At 41.7% G+C, this 22,847-nt stretch overlaps 1 protein-coding gene across 1 annotated transcript in view; it reads left to right on the top strand.

The window, feature by feature from the left end:
• Nucleotides 1-17,979: 17,979 nt before the first annotated feature.
• The window catches only part of cxxc4 (CXXC finger 4), a gene marked incomplete at both ends in the record, with an annotated part of 38,928 nt that continues 34,060 nt past the window's right edge, over nt 17,980-22,847 (top strand). The window contains one exon of the mRNA XM_081360447.1: nt 17,980-18,804. Within this exon, the coding sequence (XP_081216573.1) occupies nt 17,980-18,804 (825 nt within the window). The remainder of the gene's footprint in view (nt 18,805-22,847) is intronic.

Here is a 22,847-nt window from a genome sequence, read left to right as displayed (position 1 = left end):
TTTGTAAGTGAGTGTGGAGAAGACGCGTTCAGCCGTGATCCACGGACGTAACCTATAGGAGTATCCAGCGTTGGATCACTAATAGGCTTGAGACGCGTCTGCTCAACAGTCCACGTTGTAACTATGAGGTTTGAGCAGTAGTGCTTCTCAGTGAAGAAAAGTGGAAAATGTTCGTTGTAAGTGAGTTTAAAGAGAAAATCAAGAATTATAAATCAAATCGATAGAGCTCCAAAGACAACAACGTGTGGCGTGGTTAACTCACATGCAGCGTGTGTGCTAGTGTGCCTCACCTGCTAGTGGCTAGAAGTAACAACTGAACAAGGACACCAATTAAACCGTGACAACGTTTCTCCCATCTCTGCAGTGCCCAAATTCGTGTTTAAGGTAAAGTGATTCCTGATACAGGGAGCGAACTGAGACGCACCTTTTTGTATTACTCATATGTGCAGATGCGCTTTACTCATAAAAACACTTTCTTCAGCCGAATCACAACCTAAATGTAGTGAATGTGCCTACGACCCAGTGCCCACAAACACTACACACTGCATGCATTGCCCCGTTCGCTCTCTCTCAGCATGCCGCCATAAGAGAGTCGAGCGCGGGCAGGCTGCCCGCTGTGATCAGCGCGCCCCCCGCCTCGAACGCTGCAAGCACGGCGTCTATGTTACAGCATACCAAAGCTCTCTGGTCGCCACCATGTCGCGGCCAGAGCCCAGATCACATTCAACCCCTAGCTATTCATGCAAGTGCATGGGCAAAACTTCCTGGGGTATCAGAATGAGTGCTGAACATTATAAAGAGAGGCTATTCGCTACAGTTCGCTCGACATCCCCGTCGTTACGCGGCGCGAATCGAAACTATCGTAGAAAACGAAGTAGCACATCTACTTCGAGCCGAAATAGCGAAACTGTTGAGCAAAGGGGCCATAGAGCCTTTATCTCAAGCTCAGAGCGAAGGGGGTCTATACAGCAGATATTTTCTGGTACCGAAAAAAGACGGGGGCTCAGACCCATTCTAGATCTAAGACAGCTGAACAAAGTGCTTTCAAAACGGCGGTTCAGAATGCTCACAACCAGGAAAATCCTCACGCAAATTCGCCAAGGGGACTGGTTTATGTCAATAGATCTGAAGGACGCGTATTTCCAAATACAAATAGCGTCACGTCACAGGCGATTTTTGAGATTCGCCTTCGAGCACCCCGTACATTTACGATGTGCATGGACGCGGCGCTTGCACCCCTGAAACTTTGGGGAATGCGAGTTTTGAACTACTTGGACGATTGGCTGATTCTAGCTCGATCACACTCAGCGCTCATAGAACACAGGACCATATTACTCGAACATCTCAAGAATCTAGGTCTCCAAGTCAATTGGGCGAAGAGTTCACTGTCTCCCAGTCAGAGAATATCTTTTCTGGGCACAGAACTGGACTCGCTGTCTATGACAGCACAGCTATCGCCACAGCGCAGACTGAATATTCAGCGCATGACGAAATCCTTCCGCTGCCGCTATAGTCCCGCTCAGAAAGTTTCAGAAAATGCTGGGTCTCATGGCCTCAGCATCATCCTGTACTCCAGTTGGGTCTGCTTTGCATGCGCCCACTGCAGTTCTGGCTAAAAGCGCGAGTACCGCGTCAAGCGTGGGCCTCCGGCCTTTTTCGCCTCAAGGTCGATCAGAAATGCGTATCAGCTCTGAAACCTTGGAGAGCGACCGACTGGTACCGGTCAGGTGTAAGCCTGGGGACTTCCTCGAGTGTGAAGGTGGTGTCTACGGACGCCTCCACCTAGGGATGGGGAGCGCTGCTCGAGGGCAGACCGTTCTTCGGCCAGTGGTCAGAATGGGAAAAGCTTCTACACATAAACTGCCTGGAGATGATGGCAGTCGACAACGCGCTGAGGCCGCTTTTGTCCCCAGATAAAAAGGACACCACGTCTTGGTCCGTTCGGACAACATGTCGGTGGTGGCCTATATAAATCGCCAAGGAGGTATCAGGTCCCGAAACCTTTACAGGCTGACGGAGCGCCTCCTGGTTTGGGCTCAGCACAATCTGCTCTCGTTGAGAGCAGCACACGTGCCTGGTCACCTGAATATGGGACCAGACAGACTGTCCAGAAACAATGTTCCGGCAGGAGAATGGTCTCTACACCCGCAGACAGTCCAACTGCTGTGGAAGACATTCGGCAGAGCGAAGGTAGACCTGTTTGCGTCTCAAGAAAACGCTCACTGTCCGGAGTTTTTCTCCAAGAGCAGGGATGCGCTGGCCCACGTCTGGCCCCACTGCCCGCTCTATGCTTTTCCCCCCGTCATGCTCCTGCCTCAGGTATTAGAGCGAATCAGGGAAAGTGGATGCTCAGTGCTACTTGTGGCTCCGTTCTGGAAGAACCAGGCTTGGTTCCCAGTTCTGATGCAGCTGACAAGCACTGCCCCATGGCCGATACCAGTGAGGAGGGACCTCCTCTCTCAGGCCAAGGGATCGATCTGGCATCCTCGCCCAGAGCTGTGGTCCCTACATGCGTGGGCCATCAACGGGTATCCGCTAACCTCCCCGTGGGAGTGTTAGACACGATCATGCAGGCTAGAGCCCTGTCTACTAGACGGCTCTATTCCTCGAAATGGTCTGTGTTTTCTAGCTGGTGCACAGCTCGTGGCATATCACCCCCAGACTGTGGGGTGACGGAGGTTCTCTCCTTCCTGCAAGAGCTATTGGATAAGGGCAGAACCCCATCTATGCTCAAGGTTTATGTGGCGGCCATAGCAGCGTTTACAAAACCGACGCTTGGCCAGTCACTTGGGAGGAACGATCTGGTCATCCGTTTCCTTAAAGGAGCTAGGAGGCTGAATCCTCCCAGACCTCCCTCAGTCCCCATGTGGGACCTTTCTACGGTTTTGGAAGCCATGGAAGGTGCCCCATTCGAGCCAATCCAATCAATATATATCAAACATCTGTCTTTCAAGACAGTGTTTCTTCTGGCTCTCGCTTCGGTAAAGCATATAGGGGACTTGCAAGCGCTCTCAGTGAGCGCGACGTGTATGAAATTTGGGCCAAACGACTCGAAAGTCATACTCAAACCAAGGCACGGGTACGTTCCTAAATCCCTCAACACACCGTTTAGGGCTCAGGTGATTTCCCTGTTGGCCCTGCCAGTTTGTAATGAGGAAAAGGACGCGAGCTTCCTTTGCCCGGTCAGGGCATTAAGGGCTTATGTGTCTCGCTCGACTGTCTTCAGACAGACGGAGCAGCTCTTTGTTTCGTTCAGTGGACGTTCTAAGGGACTAGCTGCGTCGAAACAGAGTCTATCCAGGTGGATAGTTGATGCTATAGGGCTGGCTTACACTTCTGAGGGCCTGCAGTGCCCGTTAGGTGTCAGAGCACATTCCACAATAGGCATGGCCTCGTCGTGGGCTTGGTCTAGTGGGATTGCCTTGCAGGATATCGGTATGGCAGCAGGCTGGGCCTCCCCGTCTACATCTATAAGGTTTTATAACCTAGATGTTAAGAAGACAGCCAATAAGCGTGCTCTTCACTGCGTGACGTCAGTCAGTTTATGCCTGCTGAAGACAGAGTTAAGTTTTCTGAGGCTGAGGAAACAGTAGCGATCGTTAATCATAAAGTGGACATTCCCTTTCGTGAGTCATTGAAAATATGTAAGTTCAATTTGTTGTATTTACTAGGTGACTCTATATTTATGTTAGACAAGTAATTTATGACTTATTGATCTGTTATCGCTTGCTTGTTAATTCCCACGAGCAGAGTATACAGTAGCAATTCCCGTGTACAAGTTCATTTTCTGTATTGCTGCCTTACTAAGTTTAATTCTTCATTCAGTGATTTTACGTGATGTTTGTAGGTTGTAAACTTATAGTATTTGATATTGTATATTAGTGGATTGTTAATTACTTGTCGATCGTCACATTTACCGTGCTGAGTGAAATTAGAATGACCTTTAGCCTACTTTCTTTCCGTGCGCCATCTAGTGGCACTGCATAGTACTACAGTAATGTTTTTCAGTACATATACTTCGAGAAAATGATTGTTTTTAGCCAATTGTGGAAAGTTATTGTTATTACTGTCTTCTCATTGTTATCTTTGTTATTCACAGACCACATCAATATAAATGTCCACCATATGAGACATTTGAGCAATAAATGCCCTGTGGTCTGACTGTGCTGTCATTTCTGAATAATTGTATTCAATTCTGGGAACTGAATCCTGCCTCAGGTGTCCTGACCGACGCACCATTGCAAACACGCAGCCACCTGAACTAGTGCACATATAGAACGAAATCCTTTTCACATGGTCCTTCGAGCCGGATAAGAGTGTTTACACTGGACCCAGGATGTCAGAACCCCAGAGTATAGAATATCTGATCCAAGGTGCACGGCCTAGACGTTCAGTTCGTCAGCCAGCATACCTCCAAGACTTCGAAGTTCTGTATCCAGTGAACACTCAAGTAACTGTACCTTTCAGACAGATAGCACAGCAGACACAAGGGCGAGAAGATAAACATTGGGACGATACCCCAATTGCTCGTCTGCAAACATCCCTAGATTACAGATTAGAGGAAGGAGCTGAAAGTGGAACACCTGATTCTTTAGAGGTAAAGAGTCCACAAACAAAGCCATGGTTTCTTAAAGACCAGTGGAGTGCACAAGATGACTATAGCCATTCCTTACCTCTGGAACTTCACAAGACAGTGCATGACCTTGAAAAAGAGAATAGAGAGCTTCGTCAATCTCAATTATCAATGAGGGAGGAGATCAGACGACTGACAGAAATCCAACAAGGTATGCAAGACATGTTCATGAGGAGTCAGTCAAGTCAAAGGTCATCTCCCATTGCTAAACAACAGTATATAGCCCAAACATCTCCGGTGCCCTCACCTAGAACCATTTACATGGAGTCAGAAAGACCTGTGCCAAAACTAGCAACCCGTGCTCATCCAGTACCAGCACCGCGCAGAATTCCTACTCCGAAGAGTACAAACCCTTATGGTACAGACAGTAATGACCATCATGCTCCTCCTTCAGTTCAACATCAGTACGACGACACCCCTTCTACTGGTAGAGTAGCAGCCCAGGTTCCATCCAGTACACATAACCCCTACAGACATTACTCGGGTCGACAGCAGCCAGAGGTGGATAGCTCAGCCCCTACTGCCTCCATGCCCTCTGTGCATTATTCCGTCCAGCCCAACTGGTTACCAGCAAACCCTCCAATGTGGCAGATGAATGTGAATAGACAGGAGACAACCTACAGGGGTCCTCAGCCAACTATACCGTATTTTTCCCCGCGAGATCCAGGTGAATTCACCCGCCTTAAGTTAGCCTTGGGTAATCTGTTGCCAGAGGATGCAACGGAACTCTTTAAGTACCAGGTTCTAGTTGATCACTTAAAGTTAATGGAAGCCCGCTTGATAGCAGATTCATTCTTGAACTCCCTTACTCCATATTCAGACACTATGGCAGCACTCACTGAGAGGTATGGGCGACCTCACCAACTTGCTCTAAATAGAATAGCTGCTGTAATGGACTCCCCAGACGTCCATTCTGGAGATACTGCAGGCTTTGAACGCTTTGCGCTACAAATCCAGGCACTGGTAGGTCTCCTGAATACACTGGGCACAGAAGGAGAAGTTGAATTACGGTGTGGATCACATGTGGCTCGACTCCTGACTAAACTACCTCCAGAGTTGCGGTCATCCTTAAGAAGGCACATGAGTTATGAACCAGGTGTTGTGTACACACTCCTTGACTTTGCTAAGTGGCTCAAGTTTGAGTCATGGTGTCAGGACCATGAAAGCATTGGTGGAGACAAAGCTCACAGAGTCAAACAAAGAACAGATTTCCGAGGGATTCCAAGTTGAAATATCAACCAACCACAATACTCCACGGTGCAGATCAACCATCAGTATCGGTGCTGCCACAGCCAGCTAAAGTCATAAATAAAAGCAACGCCTTCTGCCCTTACTGTGATGGCAAAGACCACTACCTGAGCCAGTGTACGTTCTTCCAAACACTTACCAAAGACCAAGTGACTGACTGGATAAAATCGAATAATAGATGTTGGAAGTGTGGACGCTCCCATCGAGCTGCGCAGTGCACTTTGAAGAAGCCGTGTCGTTTGTGCAATGGTAAGCACTTGCAAATCCTCCACGATGTGAATAAGCCAACAAAGGAAGGCACCTGTCTTGTCAGCTCTACCAATACACCACTGTACATGGACAGGCCTGAAGGGTCCAATCGAGTCCTTCTTAAGGTCATTAGAGTCATCCTGCAACACAAGGGTCAGAGCTTAGACACATATGCCGTGCTCGATGACGGTTCAGAGCGTACAATCCTTCTGTCGTCTGCAGCTCAAAGACTAGGTCTCACAGGGCAGTCAGAGGACTTAGCATTGAGGACTATAAGGCAGGACATCACAGTGCTTCATGGTACAGCAGTTTCCTTCAGGATCTCAACACCCTCTCAACCTAACAAGAGCTATCTCATCGAGAGAGCCTTTACAGCCGACCCATTGAGCCTAGCAGAACATTCTTATCCGGTTGCAGCCCTTCAACAGAAATACAGCCACTTGCGAGGTCTACCACTTCAGCCCATCCATAAAGCCAGCCCACTGCTGTTGATTGGAGCAGACCATCCTCACCTAATAACCCCTATAGAACCAGTCCGCCTTGGTCCACCGGGGGGTCCAGCAGCCATTAAAACACGGCTAGGCTGGACTCTGCAAGGTCCAGCACGAGTTCTTGAAGAGAAATTGAAGTCTCAGCAGTGTCTGCACATCACTATTAATCCTTCAATGGTGGAGCTTTTTCAGAATGTCGAAAGACTCTGGCAGGCCGACGTCCTCCCCATTAGATCCGAAGGGCTGGTCACAAGGTCAAAACAAGATCAAGAAGCTCTTACCCTTCTACAGACTCAGACCACAAGAGTATTGGTTGATGGAGTTAGCCGATATGCTACACCACTCCTACGCAAGAGAGACATGGCTCTTCTTCAGGCTTCTAAAGAGGCTGTACTGCCAAACCTAAGGAGTACAGAGAAGCGTCTGGAAAGGGACTCCATTAAAGCTGCTGCATACAAGGAAGAAATAAGGAAACTTGAAATCTCTGGCTATGCATGCAAACTTTCCCCTGAAGAAGTCAACAATGAGGGTGAGTCATGGTTCATTCCTCACCATATGGTTCAACATAATGGAAAGAATCGTGTGGTTTTTAACTGTTCCTTCCAGTTTAGAGGCCACAGCTTGAATGACTACCTACTGCCTGGACCAGCGTTAGGCCCATCCTTATTGGGCGTACTGTTACGCTTTTGTGAGCACAGAGTGGCAATAAGTGGTGACATCAAAGGGATGTTTCACCAGGTTCGCCTTCTTCCTGAAGACAAACATCTCCTCCGTTTTGTGTGGCGGGACCTCGACAGAACCAAACCTCCTGATGTTTACGAGTGGCAGGTGTTACCCTTTGGCACCACCTGTAGCCCGTGCTGTGCCATTTATGCCCTTCAACGGCACATCATGGACCACAGCAAGCCCAATGATGATGTCAGAGCCACGGTAGAGAAAAACTTCTATGTGGACAACTGTTTGCAGAGCCTACCGTCACCTGAGGAAGCAAAACAACTAGTGGATAAACTCCGCCAACTTCTGTCCAGTGGTGGTTTCGATATTCGTCAATGGGCAAGTAATGTCCCAAGTGTGGTTGAGCACCTGCCAGCAGACGCACGATCCAACAGCACAGAATTGTGGTTGTCACAAGACCGGACTGACATACAGGAATCCACACTGGGCTTAAAGTGGTACTGCCAATTAGACACCCTTGGGTATAAAACCCGACCAGTGAAGCCTGGACCACGTACCCTTCGTCATATCTACAGAGTACTCGCCACTCAGTACGACCCCCTTGGTTTCATCATCCCATTTACCACACAAGCTAAAGTTTTGGTACAAAAGTTGTGGGATAAGCAGAGAGGATGGGATGACCCCAATCTACCGGATGACCTCTTGAAATCCTGGAATGAATGGGAAGAACAACTCCCTACCTTAGCCAGCATTTCACTGCCTCGTTGTTTTGTATCTTCAGACACTGACCAGTTCCAGGTTACCAGACAGATACACATCTTCTGTGATGCCTCTGAGCAGGCTTATGGGTCTGTCTCGTATCTGCGAACAGAAAATGATACAGGTCAAGTCCAGCTTGCCTTCATCATGGCCAGATCTAAAGTTGCTCCTAAGCGGAGACAAACCATACCTCGATTGGAGTTATGTGCAGCCCTGAATGGTGCTCAGCTAGCCAAACTGCTTGAGACTGAACTCACTGTAGGAATCAGCAGAGTGTTTATGTGGACAGATTCCACAACGGTACTTTCCTGGATCAAATCAGAATCTTACAGATTTAAAGTATTCGTCGGAACAAGGATAGCGGAGATCCAAGACCTTACTGCAGGGTGTACGTGGCGATACGTGGACTCTGATAGGAATCCAGCAGATGACCTGACCCGAGGTAAAACTCTCAAAGACCTGTCAGTGACCAACAGATGGAGTCAAGGACCAGCATTCCTCCTTGAACCTGAGTCAGCATGGCCACTAACTCCTAGTATCCAACCTCCGGAGGATAAAGTAGAGCACCGTAAGGGAATTTTTGGTGGCATTTCAACAGAAATTATTCTCCCGAGCATTCCTGATCCTGCCACCTACAGTTCCTGGAAGGAGCTAGTCCAGAACCTTAAAGCTACCGAACAGCCGTCAGCGGCAGATTATCAAGCTGCAGAATTACTCATCTTCCAGAAATCCCAGAGTGACAGTTTTCCTGATGAGTACAGATCACTTAAAGCTGGAAAACATGTACAGTCAACCAGTCGGCTACTTACCCTTGCACCAGAATTCGATGAGTCCAGCCAGCTCATCAGAGTTGGTGGTCGCCTGCGAAGGGCTGAAGGTCTGGAATCATCAGTAATCCACCCTGTAGTTCTACATCCTCATCATTTCAGCACTAAATTACTAATTCAGGATTACGACAGCAAACTCTGCCACCCAGGTCCCGAGAGAGTTTTTGCAGAAATGAGGAGAAACTTTTGGGTATTGAGAGGACGCGAAGCCATACGCAAGCAACAGCATCTATGCAAGGAGAGTCAAAAGTGGAAGAGCAAGCCAGTTGTTCCCAAAATGGCAGATCTACCGCCGGTCCGCTTGAGACTACATAAACCACCTTTCTACAGTACTGGCATGGACTGTTTCGGCCCATTTCAAATTAAAATCGGCCGACGCTGTGAGAAGAGGTGGGGAGTAATCTTTAAATGCCTAACTACAAGAAGTATACATCTGGATCTTCTCACTTCTATAGATACAGACTCATTCTTGATGGCCTTAAGGAGGTTTGTAGCCCGGCGGGGCACACCATTTGAGTTAATCTCAGACCAGGGCACCAATTTCCGTGGAGGAGAAAGAGAGCTGCAAGAAGCCTTTTGTTCTCTCAGCCCTCACCTACAACAACAGCTGGCCAAAAGGAAAATATCCTTCCGCTTCAACCCACCAAATGCTCCACACTTTGGCGGGGCCTGGGAAAGAGAGATTCGGTCAGTGAAAAATGCCCTACGCACTACCATTGGCTCCCAGGTTGTGACCGAAGAGGTTCTCCTGACAGTCCTCATTGAAGTTGAAGGCATTCTAAACAGCAAGCCACTAGGATACACCTCAAGTAATATAGCTGACATTGATCCTGTTACGCCTAACTACCTGCTCATGGGGCGGCCAGATAGTTCCTTACCACCAGTGGTCTATCCAGACACTGAACTCATGGGGTGGCGGAGGTGGAGGCAAAGTCAGGTACTGGCTGATCAGTTTTGGTCAAGCTTCGTCCGCTACTACCTACCTACACTACAGTCTCGTAACAAGTGGCATTCTGAGGTCAGGAACATCTCCACTGGAGATGTAGTTATGGTTGTAGACCCACAGGTTCCACGTGCATTGTGGTTAGTGGGCAAAGTTATGAAAACCTTTCCTGGTTCAGATGGCTGTATCAGAGCAGCTGAGATCCAAATCAATGATAAGATCTACACCCGACCTGTTGCTCGTTTGATTCCCCTACCTTCTTTCTCAGATGAGGATTTACCTGTCAAAGACTTAACCCCCACAAACTGATTAAGCCTGTAAATGAACAAATATGCTCAACATATTTTGGGGCGGCAGTGTTAAGAAGACAGCCAATAAGCGTGCTCTTCACTGAGTGACGTCAGTCAGTTTATGCCTGCTGAAGACAGAGTTAAGTTTTCTGAGGCTGAGGAAACAGTAGCGATCGTTAATCATAAAGTGGACATTCCCTTTCGTGAGTCATTGAAAATATGTAAGTTCAATTTGCTGTATTTACTAGGTGACTCTATATTTATGTTAGACAAGTAATTTATGACTTGATGTGTTATCGCTTGCTTGTTAATTCCCACGAGCAGAGTATACAGTAGCAATTCCCGTGTACAAGTTCATTTTCTGTATTGCTGCCTTACTAAGTTTAATTCTTCATTCAGTGATTTTACGTGATGTTTGTAGGTTGTAAACTTATAGTATTTGATATTGTATATTAGTGGATTGTTAATTACTTGTCGATCGTCACATTTACCGTGCTGAGTGAAATTAGAATGACCTTTAGCCTACTTTCTTTCCGTGCGCTTCATGCGCCATCTAGTGGCACTGCATAGTACTACAGTAATGTTTTTCAGTACATATACTTCGAGAAAATGATTGTTTTTAGCCAATTGTGGAAAGTTATTGTTATTACTGTCTTCTCATTGTTATCTTTGTTATTCACAGACCACATCAATATAAATGTCCACCATATGAGACTTTTGAGCAATAAATGCCCTGTGGTCTGACTGTGCTGTCATTTCTGAATAATTGTATTCAATTCTGGGAACTGAATCCTGCCTCAGGTGTCCTGACCGACGCACCATTGCGAACACGCACCCACCTGAACTAGTGCACATATAGAACGAAATCCTTTTCACACTAGAGGTTCCCGCCTTGCAGGCTAAGCTGCTTTCGGTCAAATAAATCAGTATTGTCTGCCCCGATGCTATCGGCTCAGAATACTGAAACTGCTTGAGCGCCGCTCGCTGGTCGATTAAATTACTCTATGGGCAGTGTGTAAGACCCATAATATTCATCAGTCCAGGTCGAGTTTTTCGCCCTGACTGTGTGGAACACTATTGATATAATTTGCTCCCTATAGGACGCTGCTTATTACGGGAATGATGCTGTTCTAGCCCTTCTTTCCCGGACTCTCTGCGAGGCACCTGCCCTTGGGACTTTGGTGTTGGATCTCAGCACGCACGGCGTTTTACACTGTGTTCCCCTAGCGTAAGATATTATGCAGTACAAGAGACTTCTCGTAAGAGAACGTACTCGGTTACTAACGTAACCTCGGTTCTCTCTAGAAGAGGGAACGAGTACTGCGTATCTTTGCCGTGCCTGCAACACGCTCTGGTTCGCTTCAGCGATGAAAAAGCTGTATTTATAGGCCTAAGCCACGCCTGTTTCGGCGGGACGTGACGCAGTAGGTGTGAAGCGCCCCCATTGGATCTTACGTCACGAGGGGCCTCTCTCGATAGGCTGCTGCAGTTGCCGCAGGGCAGCCAATAGGCGCGCGAGCCGTCTTGCCTATGTCTGCATTCTGCTGCAACGCGTTTTACATTATTTCAAAATTAAGGATACACTCTAAAAAACGCTTCGTTGGCTGAACAACCATTACTTATAAAAGTAATTAGATTAAACACAAAAAACGTAGTATTCATAACTTTTCAACCTCTACTTAACATATATAGTGTGTGTAACACAAAAATATAAGTTACCAGGTGAACTTAGATGTATGCATAAATAAAATGAAAAAACACAAGTCAAATCAACTACTATAACAATTGCATCAAAATTAAGTAAATCTAGCATAACATTTTAAGTAACTATACGAGCCACATGATATGCAATTTCCCGTGATGCCTTTCCAGCCAAAAATTGAAGCCATTTTGTGAAGCACATGTGAAGATGGTGAAAAGGTAAGCTTAACTTTCTATAAACTTAGTAAATATTAGATTTTGACGTTTTAACATTAATAAACACTTGTTTATTGTGTTAGTGGGTGAAGATTTTCTGAAACGCAACGTGATGAAGACACTGAAAAGAGGTAAGCTTAACTTTTTTAACTTAAGGTACACTCGTTTATTGCATTTTTGGTCAAGAAATTAACTTTTAAACTGAATTTCAGAATTGCTATGAATTTTCAACAATTAGAAACGTGTTACTTACGAATACGTACGTTTGCCTACATATTAGTTGATGTAGCCTATGAAATGACAAATGAGTGACTGTGCGCGAGTATTCAAAAACATAGCCTATATATTATTTGAACTATTAAGCGAGTGAGCTTCCATCGAATGTAAGGTTAAGTGTTTATAGTAGTCAGAGTATTTATTGTTTATTTCGTGGGATATGACCATGCATCGCATTGGCACGTATGCATTAAGATTGCATTTAGAGAACAATTCAGATGGTTCGCTCTCCCGCACGGAGAAATTCGTACTTTACATTAACGAGTTGTCACGTAGCTTATACTTGAGTATTTTTTAAGTAAATGTAGTTGTCATTTATTATATATGCATATAAGTTGTTCTTTGTATATTTACATATTCCTATGGATCGCGGGAAATGGGGGAGGCCAGGCCTTGGGCGCGGGTTACTTTTGGTAAAGTTAACGTACAAATATTAAATTCGAAAACACAACAGCTCCATATGTGTGCACGATTTATCATAAAAAAATGGCGATCTTGATTTAAGCACAATATTATTTCTAAATGACAATGACGACTGTCTATTAAACCTTCGAAATTATTATCAAAATAAGTAAATGCCCTTTAAACAAAAGTTTAGCTTTAAATAAAGATTGTAGATCTATTACACTGTTAGGCTATTCCAGTAGTTAAAATGTTTTCAATGAGATTCATTCAAAACCTCTGAGCAAAAGTCTTCATTAATTAACTTCATTATTAATTTATTTATTTATTTTTTAATTAATCAATGTTATTTAATAGACTCATTTTTATATTTATAAGGCATTTAATAATGGACTAATTTATAACATTTCATTATTTTTATTTTTAGATAGATTTTTGATCAACAGACAAAACAATAATAATATAGATATAGACACACACACACACACACACACACACATACACACAATTTTTAATGTTTATAAAAGAAGTCCCATTTGTTCACCATGCTTCAATTTTTTGATCCAAAATACAGCAAAAACTGTAATATTGTGAATTTGTTTTACAGTTTAAAGTAACCAGTTTCTATTTGAATATATTTTAAGATGCAATTTAAAAGTTTGGGGTCAGATTTTTTTTTTTTTTTTGGAAATAAATAAAATAAATTAATACTTTTATTCAGCAAGTATGCATTATATTGATCAAACGTGACAGTATAGACATTTATAATGTTGCAAAATCTTTTTATTTCAGATAAATGCTGTTCTTTGGAACTTTCTATTTGTCATATCCTGAAAAAAAAAAAAAAAAAAACGGTTTTCAACATTGATAATAATAATAAATGTTTCTTGAGCATCAAAACATCATATTAGAATGTTTTCTGAAGGTTCATATGACACTGAAGACTGGAGTAATAATGCTGAAAATACAGCTTTGCCAACACAGAAATAAACTGAATTTAAAATATTTTAAAATAGAAAAGTTTATTTTTAAATTGTAAAAATGTTTCACAATATTACAGTTTTTACTGTATTTTGGGTCAAATAAATGAAGTCTTGGTGAGAAGAAGAGACATCTTTTAAAAACATTAAAAAATATTACCACCCAAAAACTTTTGACCGGTAGTTTATATAGCATCTAACTAAGCACTTATATTAAAATGAACAGTGTCTACCTCTCGGAAAATCCTGAGAATCTCATCAAGCATAATCAGGTGATCACCTAAAATTGATCAATAACCAATTTGAGCTCCAAACCTAAATAAACAATAATGGCAATTAATTAATTTAACCAAATTAGATGTAAGAGGCTGTAAGATATTAATTTTATTTTTAAATATAAAGGTACATTTCTTTCTAATTTTGTGATTCAATACAATGTATTTTCAATGCAATGTATTTTTCGCGTCAGTCTGAACAATAACAATTGATGTTGCAAGTAAATGCAGATTTGCTGTTTTTTTATTTATTTTTTAAGGATACTCATGGGAACGAAGATGAACTGGAACAGCTCACATTGAGGATCATCATGAAAGGTGGCTCAACAGAAAATCTTTTAAGTGTTTAAGTGTTAAGAGTGAAAAGTTGTAAGTGAACTTCCATTTGTCAATTTGCCATATTTTGTTGTACATTTCATGTGTGGTTTCAAGCTTTGCAGCCTGTGGCAAAAAATAAAGTGAAATGCTTTATTGTGTGTGATTTGCATGTTTCATTTATTTTAAGACATTGAAAGCAGTGCAGTAAGCAGACCAATAGCTGAAGATCTAAAATAAATTAAAAATGTTAAGTAAAAATGTTAATTCATTTAATTGACTTATTTTTATTTATAAATTAGCTTAAATGTTAAGTTAACACAACTAAGATTTATTTTGATCTCACATGGCCTGCACTGTGTTGGATTACTTAAAATGTATATGTGTTGGATTTACTTAAAATGTATATGCACCATTTTTGCATCACACTTTTTAAGTAATCCCAACTTGGAATAATTTTACTTAAAATTAACAAGAAAACCTTTGTTATATGTACTTATATTTTGTAATATGGATGCATGTACTTATAAGAGAGATTTTCCCCTAGCGTAAGATATTACGCAGTACTTCCCTCTTCTAGAGAGAACCGAGGTTACCTTAGTAACCGAATACATGAGAGAAATGTTATGTTTAAATATGCAAATTAGGCGTTATCTAATCTGAACATTGGATGAAGTCAGATTTAAAATTCTTGTTTCATTTTTTGGAGTCAATATTAATACATATTAGTGCATATTACAGTCAAAGGTTTTTACAGAGGGGATTTTGGATATTTCTTTTTAACACTACACAAATCAGAAAATACTGCCAAACAGCCAAAAAAAGAAAAAAAAGAAAAAAAAGAAGAAAAAATCGCCATTTTTGGGGAATAAAATGTTGTGTAAAAACCTTCAGAATATAGATAAGAATAAAACTGTAAAGTTTGGTGTATGTAAGTGATACTGAAGTGGATATTTCTGGCTCAAGAGGAAAAACTCATTTTGAGAAAATGGCTTTTAAAGATATACTGTAATTGAAATCTACAGACGCAAATAGATAAAGTGCTCTAAAAGATACAGTTAAAAGTGTATTTTGGATGTTTTCTGTCCACTAGTCTAAAACACACTATGAAAAGCCAAAAAGCCCGAAATCTCAAAATTGATAGATACATGAAAAAACACTGTTTTTGCCTGTAGTGTCTCGCCGTAAGCCCCCAATTTTATTTCAGTTGTTTACATGTTATCATAGATGTCTTCGGATAGAAGGCACTTTAACACCTCATCAAGAAACTGAATAGAAAAGACTTTACACTGTCTATTGTAATTACTCTAGAAATGACTAAGTACAAAATAACCTAGCATGTAAAGTACACATTTAGTGATATTGTGCATTTGTTACCTTAAAGGGATAGTTTACCCATGTTGTTTCCAAACCTGCATTATTTATTCGGTGTAACATATAATATATTCATAAAATATTCACTTTCATTTTTTAGGACCCTGATTTTCTTCATAATAGCTTCTTTTGAAGGCTATTCCACAGGTTTTAAAATACATGACTGTGGATTTTTCCTTTTCATTGAGTGAATGTTCCCTTGTATGGTAGTACTGTTTCTAACGTTACATTTAAAATGACTTTTGTTAGTGTAAATAAATGTAGCTGATTTCATTGAAGTCAAGAAAATGTAATTATAATTTTGACTTGAATAAAACCAGTTTGTTTATGTTTTTGTCACATGAAGCTCATTAGTGTACCAGACATTTCGTTTTAACCAGTGTACTTTGGCTAATTGTTGTGTCACACAACCTAGTGAGCTGACTGCCTTTTTGACAGTGTTATGAACCAGGGTGTCTAAAGCTTATATGAAAATATTTTGTGTAACTGCTTTTAAATACACTTAATATTGTAATTCATTACATGTAATATCTGATACTGTAATGTAAAGAGTTACCAAACAGATAGCGAGAGAAAGCACGCTGTTTCCCGGTGGCGATTGATGAGCATCCCCCTCCCCAGAGCTCCTGGTGTTTCTATAGTAATTTCCAGCCAATGATCAGTTGGTGTCCACATCCCCATCCTCCTCACCTCAGCACCAATCAGCCACACACAGCGACAGGAGACACCTCACCTCCAGTCATCGCTCCACGGACAACAGCCTCAACCCGGACGCCATCACAAACATATACATTTCCTTCTACTTTTCTTCGCATGAACAATGGCGTTTTGTGCGTAAAGATGGTGTTTGTGTAGTGATCACTCGGCGCGTGTTTATTGTGTATTCATCGCAGTAATGTGCTGCTCTAGTGTCTGGATTGTCTGGTAGGTGATGCTCTTTCATTTTTTTTTCTTTTCTGGCTTAGCAATAGTGGCGCATGCTTTCTGAATGTCCACTTTTTTATTATTTATTTCGGGTGGTTTTGTAGGCACCAGAGTGATTAAATCCCATTATGCAATTTGATATGTGTCTCGGGCTGTAATCGAAGGCACAGTTGTCTACTCTCGACCTCTTTCTGTCTCCTCTGAGTATCGGATATTTCGTATTATCTGAACTTTGTTTACAGCTTGAACATCGACGTTTTAAAAGCAACTTTTACTTAAAACAAGCGATGATAACAATAGTAAACAAATAATTTGCATCATCAATACAGTGTGGACTGTTTCTCAGAACAGATAAAACTTATTGCGCTTGTAAGTGTAAAGTCATATTTGTAACTCAGTTTTGTTCTTTTTGCCTTTAATAAGGAAGTTATAAAAGAGCATGAGCCTCTTTAACAAACTTAGTAAAGAAACATTACTTGCTTCATGTGAGGTCTCAAATGATTAATGACAGGGTCTTAGATGGGTTTCCAGTATTGTCTCTCAGGTGGAAATGTACGATTAAATTTAGATTCAGATGTTCACAGTGCTTTGAATTGCTGTAGTTTTCTTGCTGTGTAGTATAGACAGTCAGTGAGAGATTCTAGAGAAAGGTAATGCAAGAAGAGGAAGATGTGTCTAATGGGCTTTTATCTGTGGCAACAAAACCCAGCAAGACTGGGAGATTGGAAATGGATCCCCCTACACACTACAGTTGTCAAGGTCTGAGACTTGGTTGGAGAGAGCCCAACAAAGCATCTTTGTATCATTGGGTGAATCTTGACGATGTGATTCATTTTTCTACATATTTTCATAAGAACTTGCTTGATGCATGATTACATATACGATTTTGTGAAAATACAAGACTTCTATAGTTTGAGGCTGCTTATATTTAAGATATTATCGGAAAACTTTTTTTTAACGTAAAATGTGCATGAATGTTTTTCTCTATTATGATGCTACTTATTTGTAGTGGTCCTATTCTAAAATTACTGTAATTTTACTGTACTAATCATGATTTTCACATATGCAAATGTCTGTTTTCTGTTGTTATGCAACATTAAAGTTTCATAGCTACAATGGTAAGTCACAAGATTAGAATCCCAATTTTATGACTAAAGCAATCAGTAATTCACAATTTTGACGTGTGAATTAAAAAGCTTTCACTAGATTTGAGTGATTTGGAAGTGCCAGATGATGACCAGTAAATGTTTGTCATTTGTATCCGTAATTGTTGTTCTCTTGTTTTAGTGGAGAGGATAAACCAGGATGGTAACGTCTTGTGTCTAACAAGCTTCACCTTGACAAAAACCAACTGCTACCCTCCACCAAATATTTCTTGTGAGCGCTTGAAACTTAGCAGTCATGTCTAATCTTAACAACGCACTTTGCATTGAAAGTGGCCAAAGCACAGACGTGTCACTCTTGCAAAAGGATAATCTTCAGGATGGTGGATTAAGCCAGCTGTTGGATTACAATGCCGAAATGGAAAGGTACAGGTCGTTTGCAAACTTTTACAAAACTAATGGGGCATTTCCACAGACTGCTAAGATTGCCCGCATAACGACACCAATTTTTCCCAGCGCCAGAATCGGTGTGTCCCCTTGGAACTGTGATAACAGCATGCTCTGGGGAAGGAAATCAGCAGCAATAAACCCTAATAGGACCAGCATGCATAGAAATGACTCCCAAAGGCCGGGGAAACCTGGCGTGCCGCCAGAGACGCTGCAAATGGCAAATAATAATTTCCTCTCTAGCTTATCCCCTGAACACTGTAGACCTTTAGCAGGAGAATGCATGAACAAGCTGAAATGCGGTGCTGCTGAAGCAGAGATAATGAATCTCCCGGAACGTGTTGGAACTTTTTCCGCTATTCCGGCTTTAGGGGGCATCTCATTACCTCCCGGGGTCATCGTCATGACAGCCCTTCACTCCCCCGCAGCCTCAGCAGCCGTTACAGACAGTGCGTTTCAAATTGCCAATCTGGCAGACTGCCCACAGAATAATTCCTCTGCATCCAGTGGAAACCCAGCAAAAAAGAAAAGGAAAAGGTGTGGGGTCTGCGCGCCCTGCAGGAGGCTAATCAACTGTGGAGTGTGCAGCAGTTGTCGGAACCGTAAGACGGGCCACCAGATCTGCAAGTTTCGGAAATGCGAGGAGCTAAAAAAGAAGCCTGGCTCATCACTAGAGGTGAGACGACGGCTCAGACACCACACTCCCCCTCCCTCCCTCCCTCCCTCCCTCCCTCTGTGCACTCAAAAGCATTAACCTTTCCTTCTAGTCACGTTTCTAAGCCCTTGAAAATTGTTTCCATGCCCACCCATGCCTGAACATCCCCCCGGCTTCTCAAATCTGCCTACCCGCCTAGCCTAATTGGCAGTAATTAGGGGTGTTTGTGCGGAGCGCAAGCTGAGCTTGGCTCAGACACCCCTAATTGCTGCCAGTCAGGCTGGGGCTGGAACGCATCCGAACAACCCAGGGCTTGGCTCTGCTCCAAGCTGAGCTGGGAAATGGTTTTCAGCAGAGAGCCATCCTTCTCTGCTCTTGGTCATTTTAACCAATTATAGAAACTGTCTCCTGACGAGGCTAGTCGATCTCCCCCACAATGAGAGCAATAGGAAAATTCCTGCTACTGTTCTTCTATCACACTTGGGATGTGGAAAGTCTAGATTCTCTTCCTGATGTCCTTACACACTGAAAAGAAAATAGCAAAAACAATCAAACGGATTAACCACTTTTTATTATTTCTGACATGAAAGTTCTATAAAATGTTCTATTTTCAAGGGCTTACAAGCAGTGATTTATCCATAATTTTGGTCCAAGTAAAATACAAATATAACAGTCCAACAAATACCTTAAAAATACAAAATTGGGTGTATTGGTGTGTGTATGTTTGCATGAGAGTGGACAAATAGAGGATATATTTCTTGAAATAATTTAGTTCAGCAAACAAAGTCTCTGTTTACACATGGCATGAACATTCGTCTTGTGTGAGGTGATGTGGACAGTTCAAAACACAAGTGTAAACAGGTTGCAATGCACCATTATCTGATCTTACACAATTACACATTGGGACACATATGGCCTCGTTTACACTGTCAGTGAAATGTGACCCAATTCCGATTTTTTGCTCATATTTGACACAGATCGGATATGTTCTATGACAGTGTAAACAGGAAAAAAACGCATGCATTCGGATATTTCGAGATCGGTTTCAGGCCACATTCATATGTGGAAATAAATCAGATATAAATCGAATATGTGCCAATGCGACTGTCATGTAAACAGGCAGATCGGATTTTCTGAGGCTATCTCCGCGGGTTTAATGACGAGATAAACCCAGATGCGCTTCTGCAAAGGGACGGATGGCCCTGACGAAACGTTGTGTCGTCGTAGGAGAGGAATGTGGACAAACGTTGACACAACATATCAAAGGTTGTCTTGGTCATCCTAAAATTTCGGACCCACTACTTCTCGTTTAAGCCCGCCACAATATGCTCCCACCAGTCTTGAGATCTCTCTCACACACAATAACTGAAGCATATGCACAGGCTGCAATGATGGCACTTTTCGTCCTCCGCTTCATAATCACGGTGATGTTTGGCGAACTTCGCATATATCGCAGGGCTAGCATCAATCATATTTTGTGTTCGTCCATCTGTGCCAGATAATTTAACCCTTTAAGCATGTGCAATGTTTCAGATAGTATGGCAAGTGTAAACACATGAATCGGCTATGGGTCACAATTGAAAGAACGTGTAAACGGACTGTCCACAAAATTGGATATAGGCAACAAATCAGAATTGGGCATCAAGACCTGCAGTGTAAACGAGGCGTAAAGGCACATATATTTGTAGTGTAAACGATAATGTGTCCTAATGCTAATCGGACATCATCGAATGACTGCCTACTCACCTAATATGCAATCAATGCACAAAAACAAAGGATTGAAAATTGCACATTGACTTGTATGTCTGATGCCAACATTCAGTAACTTTCCATTCAATGAAATACAATCACAAGTGGTTACAGGAAATGCATTTGAGAGGAATTTAAAAACAGCACCTAAGCATATATTCATGTAGAAGTACTTCATGAAGTAATTCTCCACCTGCTAATTAAGTGCATGGAAAGATTTTTTAATAAAGGTTTCTTAAATGTGACCCTGGATCACAAAACCAGTCACAAGTTGCACGGGTATATTTGTGGCAATGACCAACAATACATTGTATGGGTCAAACTTATCGAATATCCAAAAGTCATTAAGATATTAAGTAAAGATCATGTTCTGTGAAGATATTTTGTAAATTTCCTACCATAAATATATAAAACATTTATTTTTGTGAGTGAATGCAGCACAATCGCAAAAATAAATGGACAACTTTAAAGGCGATTTTCTCAATGTTTTGATTTTTTTGCACCCTCAGATTCCAGATTTTCCAATAGTTGTATCTCGACCAAACATTGTCCTGTCCTAACAAACCATACATCAAAGGAAAGCTTATTTATTCAGCTTTCAGATGATGTATACACCTCAATTTAAAAAAAAAATGACCCAAGTGACTGGTTTTGTGGTCAGGATCACAAATGTGTTGACTTGTGTGCAGGTTAAGGTTGCATGTGAATATACAGTTTGTTACATGTGTTTGGTGTTGTAACAGCTAGGATAAAGTAGTATATGTTGTTCTACTTTCTTCTCATTACTTTACCATGAATGTACAGGCCAAGTTGCTAATAACAAACTAGGCATTGTTGATGTAGTTGTCATGTGTGAAAGGTGAAGTGTGTAGATTTTTGAATTTTAAAATACTTAGCTTAATATGGAGAGACAATATGTAAACCATTCACAGTTTGATTTCCAATTAAAAGTTTAAGCCTCGCTCCTCTGTGGCACTTTCAAAATATTCAGTCTTTAAATATCCTGTCAGTTTGGCTGACCAGTGGCAGATGTGTTCTGGTATGAAAACCTGATTGAAAACTTTTTTTGCTTTTCCATTTGGTGCTTCTTATGGAACCGAGGTCAGACTTCACCTTAAGTGTATTCATATGTCTTAAATTAAGAAATTATGGCAGTTTTTAATTTTTGTATGGGATTCTGGGTTGTGGAATACTGTTCTGTCCTGTAGAATACAGTTTGGAGTTCTGTAGCACAAACTTCCTTGGTGGAAGTTTTAATGAACATGTTACTTTAGGTGTAGATGGACTGATACAGAGATGAATCTAAGAATGTGTTGTCTAGATCTAGAAGGGTACGAAGGTGTAGATATCATGTTCAGTGACCATTATTAGAAATACAGATTGGGGAACTGTGGAAGACAAAGACAAAAAACTATAGTAACTGTATAGATGTTCATATTTTAAGTAAATCCTTAAAATGCTAATCATTTAATCAAAAATGATAGTCAAGACTTTTACATTCTCATAAAGAAATATTTTTTTTTTAAATTAAGGACAACTGTTTTCAAAATTGACAATAAGCATATTTGAATGAGTTCTGAAGAATCATGTGACACTGAAGACAAGTAATGACTGTTGAAAATTTAGCTTTGCCATCACAGGAATAAATTACATAATATATTCAAATAAAAAACAGTTATTTTAAATGGTAATAACACTTCATATTATTACTGTTTCTACTGTATTTTTGATCAATTAAATATAGGAGAAACCTGATCACATGTATTTATAATGCTAAGGTTATGTTCCCCCCCCCCCCGTCCGTGATAGGTCTTTATAGACTCTTTGTTGTTGTATTCAATGTGTGAGGTATGATCAGAGTTTGCTGTAAGACTGATTTGCATCCTCTGCCCACACACAGTTCCTTCATTAATTTATATTGAGCCAACATGTGTAATGACCAGTATAGGAGAACCATGTGTCTTTACACAAGCGTCTGCAGACACATTCAAACTAAGATACACTCTTTTTTTATTTATAACTGACTTGCTCCCAATAAGCCTATACGAACAGATACATAACCCACAAACACACATATGTAGAACCAGCTGATTGGACCTTTCGCTGCTAACAAATGATAAACTCACAGTAAGCAGCTGGATGTTGCTGTCAGTGTTTTGCACCTGGGAATCACCCTGAACTAATTATATCTTAAGCGGCAGTGGAAAATGCAAATTAGAATTTTACTTACACCCCTGAAATCGGAGAGCCAATTTAATCTAATACCGCCTTTAATTTAGCACGCTAATGCAAGACCCCGGAGGATTACCCTGTGC

The sequence above is a fragment of the Scardinius erythrophthalmus genome (assembly GCF_964197995.2).
Source record: "Scardinius erythrophthalmus genome assembly, chromosome: 3".
NCBI lineage: Eukaryota > Metazoa > Chordata > Actinopteri > Cypriniformes > Leuciscidae > Scardinius > Scardinius erythrophthalmus.
This window is presented reverse-complemented; position numbering and strand designations above follow the sequence as displayed.